Genomic DNA, 6,582 nt, shown 5'->3' with positions numbered 1-6,582 from the left:
AAAGTATACAGACACAGACAGCAGAACAGTAGTATTCAGTATTCAGTGACTCTTGTTATTTTTTTTTTTGTTTTTTTTAGATTTGTCTAAAAGGCAAAGTACACATATTTAAGTACCTGAGCATCGAAGCCTGTCGCAGTGAGAAGATGCCTGACTCTCTTTTCCTGCCTGTCATGGAGCGACTCATCCTACCACAGCCCAGTGCAGGAAGGTAGCGTCAAATCGATGGCTCCTGTGTCTTTTCATCACATAAATCACATTTATCGTGTCGGGAAGAATTTCGGAAATGTTTTCAGTTGGTGAAAAAAAAAAAAAAAACCCACCAAGGAGGACAAGTAAGTATACTGTGCAGTGATGATCAAACTGGCCAGAAACAGAAAGCAAAATTCTGCTGCTGTAGATTCCTTCACTCGACATCCGCCTACGTTTAACTCTGCCAGCACGTGGGAAGGAAAATTGTCTTCTACTGTGGAATTCTCTCTCTGTCTCTGTCTCGCTCTCTGATCTTTTCTCTCTCATATCTTCTTGTTTTTGCTCTCTCTCTCTCTCTCTCTCTCTGACCCTCCGTCACACAATCTCCATTTTTATCCCCTTCTCTCTCTCTCTCTGTCTCTGTCTCGCTCTCTGATCTTTTCTCTCTCACATCTTCTTGTTTTTGCTTCCTCTCTCTCTCTCTCTCTCTCTCTGACCCTCCGTCACACAATCTCCATTTTTTTATCCCCTTCTCTCTCTAACTCCCTCTCCCTCTGACCCTCCCTGTCACAATCTCCATTTTTTATCTCTCTCTCTCTCTCTTATTTTTCCTTTCTGTTAACCCCTGTGTGAAATAGTCCTCCTAAATGATTAATAATAGATAAAAGACATTAGTCACTCTCCAGTTCCTCAACCACCCCTCCTCCATTGCCTGTCCTCTCTCCCCCTCTCTCTCTGACCCTCTCTTTTTCTCTCTCCCCCTCTCTCTCTCTCTCTCTCTCTTCCCCGCGTCCCTCGCTCCACAGGAAGTTGTGAAGTTATTTTTAAACCCTGTTAAAACAAAGTAGGAGTTAGAATGGGGGGGCAAAAAAAAAAAAAGAAAAGAAGAGTACGATCTCTAGCAGCCTCCTTCAAAATAAAACGACGTCAATGTGGTCTACCAGGTCGAGTTGTTAGCTTGGAAGGAGTTAGAATGGGGGGGCAAAAAAAAAAAAAGAAAAGAAGAGTACGATCTCTAGCGGCCTCCTTCAAAATAAAACGAACGATAAAGGGTTGAGGGTTTTATTCTAGCGTCTTCATACATATTGAACATGCTGATGCGCACCCCAAGGCAAGATCCCCTGCTGAGAAAGATGTTTGTTTTGCGGTTAAAGATTTAGTATGAAGCTAGGATTAAAATAAGAGCTTGGTTTACGTAAGGCTCAGGATTGAGATGGAGATGTAATGGTTAAGGTTAGGTTAAAAAGTGAAGAAGTACTATCTACACGAAGTCCTCACAACCAATGAAAATCGTATTGTGTGTGTGTGTCAGTGTTGAAGACATGGAGCAGCAGAGAAAACGGGACAGTGACTCAGGTGTTGGCAGTGACAACGGAGACAAAACACTCTCAGCTACTGAGGTGAGTTTAATGCTTTTAACATGTTTTTCTGTTTATGTGTTTAAATAGTTTCGCTTTCACGTAGTGGAGGTTTAGTCTTGGTGGGTTTTTTTTTTTTTTTTTTTTTTTTTTTTTGCCAGTTTTCAGACTCTAGACAAATTTATCTCAGAGTTCTGAGAATGTTTACTGTATGTAAAATTCTTGTAGAAATATTTCATGTTCTTGATGCTGATTGAACACTTATAGCACCTATACCAGCGGGTGTAAAACTCATTTTGGTTCAGGGTCTACCTACAGCAGTGGATCGTAACCTGGGTTTGATCAAACTCCAGGGCTTCGGTGAGTCAGTCTCACGACACACACCCGACTCCTGATTCGGGATGGCCATCACCGAAGGGTTCGGTGAATGCGCATATAAAACTGGTGGGGTTCAGTAGCTCCACAACAAGGTTAAGAACCTGATTAGATGTCAAGTGGGCCGGACCGGTACGAACATGGACGATAATCACCTATGAATATCGATAAGTCCATGTTTTTCCAAGTCCAAGTTTATTCGAAAATATTCGGATTGAATGGAATATAATTTGGCAAAACATCATGAACATGAAGTGCTTGGGCAGTTTTTCACTTTTATAATTCATCAAGCGGGCCAGATTGAAGCCACCAGTAGACCAGTGTTGGCAGTGGGCCCTATGTTTGACCTTTGCCTGACCTTTATGAATGAAGGTCTCGTGTAGATACGTTCTTCATTATCACTTCTTTAAATGTGCGTATCTATCGATATGTACAATGACAATCAAGAGACCTGAACTGATTTTACTGGTGCAGACATGAAAAGGAAGATTTTGACTATTTTTAGGTTTATTTGACGGAATTCAATACATTTCAGACAGTCTGAAACATGGTATCATTTATCAGCAGCTGGTCTACGTAGTATTTTAATACCTCAATGTGTGACCAATATTTTTTGTTTGTTGGTTTGTTTTTCTTGCAGCCATCAGATGAAGACAGTGTGAGTCTGAATGTGCCCATGAGTCACATCACAGAGGAAGAAGGACTTAGTAACGACGACTCCAGTGAACACCTCAGCTCTCAGACGGGTAATGCACATTAGGAGTAAAGTCTCCTGGCTCAGAATTCATTTTAGTTTTCATTTTATCTTTATTGAGGTCTCACTATTACCAAACCATAACCTCTAAAGACAAATTACACGAAAGACAACGTCCATGTACCAGAACAGTTAAATCCTGAAACTAGAAAAAACGCAACATGGTAATTAACATGTTGTAATCAATCAGTAAATTAATTTAGGAAAAATAACAAGTTAAAAATTAAAAAAGTATTTTGAGGCATTGGAATCCAATTCTCCCATCCATCAACTTATTGCTGTGATACATGACACAACTGTCCAATGAATTGTAAGGGACTGGAGACTAATTCATATTGTTATCAAGCTAATTTTTTTTTAAATTACAATTTAGCATATATATATTTTTTTTTTTCTTAGTCGTTCCATCATTTGAATTCGCCACAAATAAAAAGCAGGTGTGTAAACGTGACCCTACTTTAGTCTGCGTTGCTAATTTAAACTCTCACTTCACACCAGGGGTGTCAAACTGATTCTGGTTCACGGCCCGCATACAACGTCATTAGACGTCAGGTGGGCCGGACCAGTACAAACATAACATGATTAACTATAATTAACAATGTTTTTCTCTTTTGTTTTCATTTAAAGACGTATATTGTTTATTTATTAATATTCATTTATATGTAATGAAATCTAATTTTCACCAAAAAAAAATATCATGATCTGAAGTATATGAAGTATTTGTGTGTATTTTTTTTTTTTTTTCCATTTTCAAAATTCATCAAGTGGGCCGGATTGAACTGCCTAGCGGGCCGGTTTTGGCCCCCGGGCCGTATGTTTGACACCCCTGGTATAGACATTTGCTGTATACATCTACATTTCTTTCCCCCTGTTAAATGTTTTTTTTTTTTTTTTTTTTTAAGTTTAGTTTCATTCCCTATTTAAAACTGAAGCCCATGAGGAATTACAATTGTGTGATTAATCCACAGCTACCCTTCTAGATTAACCTACCTTTTTTTTTTTTAATTTTTCAATTTCCCCATCATAATGCTTTGTTTCTTGTTTCAGCAGATGATCACCCTGACTCACTTTGTTTGACGGAGAGGAGCCCAACGGAAGCCTCGAAGGACAATTTCAGCTGCAGGGACTCTGCTCTCGGCACTTGCTTCATCAACTACATAAAGGCAGGTCTTTGCAGTAATTTTCCGGACTACAGAGGCAGCGGTGGCTTAGTGGTTGAGGAAGCGGACTCGGGTCCGGAAAGCTTAGGGTTTGAGTCCACCAGCTGCCAGGTTACCACTGAGGTGCTCCCTGGGCGCTTAAATAATAATTTAAATTTAATATCATTATAAAGACTATAATTATTAATTATTAATCAATAAGCCACTACTTTTTTTCTCCACATGCTTTGAAACCTGCGGCTTAAACAACGATGCTGCTAATTTAGGGATTTTTATTTCGTATGAACTACGTTAGGCCATAGCAGTTTGAGTTTGTTAAAGGTGCTGTTCGGGGGGAAAAAAAAAGCATTGATTTAATTAAAACTGGGGGGAAAAAAAAAAAAAGCATTGATTTAATTAAAAGTGAATGTTACATGTTACAATGTGAGTTTTTTCTTCTTACATTTTTTGGGTGCGGCTTATATTCTGGTGCACTCAATAGTCCGGAAATCACAGTGATAGGCGGATAACTAGTGTATGAAACCAGCAGTGATGCCTATGATTTGACACGGCTAATGTATGTATGTATGTGTGTGTATGTGTGTGTCTATACAGGGCAGATCAGCTCCAGCAGAGTTTGATGAACCTCTGAGGATAGACGAAGGCTCGCCCTGTCAAATACAGCAAACGTCAGTTCATCCGTTATCTTACCCTAAGTGTGACAGCTAGCTTTTTCTTTCTACATGAAACCTTCTTAGTTTCTCATAAATCAACTCCCTGTCTTTCCATTGGGGATCATTTTTCTGTGCTGTCGTCTGCGGGGTCTCAGGTCAAAGGCCACACAGGGCATAGACCATCACGGTGACATGATCAGCCAGCGGAACGACGTGGTGGAGCTCCTGCACCAACCTAACAGGTGAGTCCAGGAAGTTGGGTCACAATGAAATTACACTCTGCTCCACTCACATGGTTGAATGTTTTTCTCATTTACGAGCAGGGGGCCTGGTGCAAATGATAATTATCTCTAAATTGTACTTTGTGTTTCCTGCTTCTGCTCTGACAAACTAACATCAGATTAATAATTATACGTATATACTTTTTTCATCCTAGAGTTTTCACCACGCGGCAACAGGACAGTTTGTCTCCAGCCCAGCTCTCTCCTGTCAACATGGTGACAGTGGACGAGTCCCTCAGGTAACAGTAGTGTGGCATATAAAAAAGAGACTATAAATATATATATATATATATGTATATATATATGTATATGTATATATATATATATGTATGTATATGTGTATATATATATGTATATATGTATATATATATATATATATGTGTGTATATATGTATATATATAAACGTATATATATGTATATATGTCTATATATATATATGCAATATCAAAATAATCAATTTTTTAACAGTGACAGCGATCAGCTTTTTATGAAATAGTTTTAGACCTCATTATTTTGCACTGAAAATAATGACACACTTTTTTTGGAGTCACTTTTGCGTCTTTTGCGCAATATCGTAGCCCATGATTTTCTAAAGTATACTATGTCAACAAGCTATATTAGCACAAGAACACGAGACACGAATAAACTGTTAACTTAAAACCTTTACTCTTAAAAAAGAAAAAGCAATTCCCCTTTAAGAAACAAATCTTATATATTATTGAAACCTGATCAAAATTACTTGAAAAATAAACCAATTGGACGATGGGGGCTTGACATCCATGGTGTGTCTGAGAGATGCTGCTGTACTTTTTTCTCCATTTGGTTTAATTAGCATCATTAGCAACCATCTTTGTTACTTACTTAATTAAATTTTTGTCATGTTCCCCCCATTGGGGACAGAAATGTTTTCACGCTATTTCTCACTCTCACTTTCTGTGGTTTTTCCTCTGTCAGGGATCAGGACAGTGATGACAGCGCCACCACACCAAAGGTAAAGTGTTAAGATCCATCTGTTCATCTAGTCTTTGCTTGATGCGTCTGTGTCCCGTCCGGATTCGTACGCATGAGCAATTTTAATTCTCTAGCGGGTAATCGGTTATTTAGTAGTTTGTGAACATGGCGCCCGGAGAGGACTTTGGGCTATATATATATAAGTCCGTGGGATGGATGCATTTCGCATTCAGAATGACCTATGACGGCGGTGAGAAAGATGTGTTAGTGCTGTGAAAGTACTGCACGATGCGTACTACTTATGCTAATGGGAACAGATCAAACATGCTTTTAAAACAGCACTATGATGATGAGGCAGACAAGGACGAAGGGTGTGGATGTACAGAGATCTTGAGCAGGGTTGACTGGGGTGAAAGGGGAAAAGGGAAGCAGAGCATCGGGTCACACTGCTGCGTTCATACGGAGAAGTGGAGGGTTCAAAATTTTTTGGCTGAATTGCCTTTTTTTTTTCCTTTTTCTTTTAGATAGATAGACAGACATATCCATCGGCAATGAAATTAAAAGCACTCACTAGCCACTAGCGAACTCGCAATGTCTTGTCCTACCTTTAATCTAATACTATCACAGTGGTGTGTCAAATGTCAGAGTGCCTTATTCTTTCAGTTTTAACACTACCATACGAGACATAATTGATTTTTTTTTAACAATCTACATACAAAACTGAGCTGAAAACTGTGACCACAAAACTGATACGAACCGAATCGTGGATTTGTTAAACCCATGATATATATGTGTGTATATATATATATATATGTATATATATATATGTGTGTATGTGTATATATATATATATATAT

General features: G+C 38.7%; 1 protein-coding gene across 1 annotated transcript in view; it reads left to right on the top strand.

The window, feature by feature from the left end:
- lrch1 (leucine-rich repeats and calponin homology (CH) domain containing 1) overlaps nt 1-6,582 on the top strand; it is a 31,545-nt gene that overhangs the window by 9,752 nt on the left and 15,211 nt on the right. The window contains 8 exon segments of the mRNA XM_008327809.3: nt 81-211; nt 1,505-1,592; nt 2,566-2,671; nt 3,727-3,842; nt 4,434-4,507; nt 4,648-4,734; nt 4,929-5,012; nt 5,729-5,765. Coding sequence (XP_008326031.1) covers nt 81-211; nt 1,505-1,592; nt 2,566-2,671; nt 3,727-3,842; nt 4,434-4,507; nt 4,648-4,734; nt 4,929-5,012; nt 5,729-5,765 — 723 coding nt within the window.

Source organism: Cynoglossus semilaevis, chromosome 16, assembly GCF_000523025.1.
Source record: "Cynoglossus semilaevis isolate Cse_v1.0 chromosome 16, Cse_v1.0, whole genome shotgun sequence".
Taxonomy (NCBI): domain Eukaryota; kingdom Metazoa; phylum Chordata; class Actinopteri; order Pleuronectiformes; family Cynoglossidae; genus Cynoglossus; species Cynoglossus semilaevis.
This window is presented reverse-complemented; position numbering and strand designations above follow the sequence as displayed.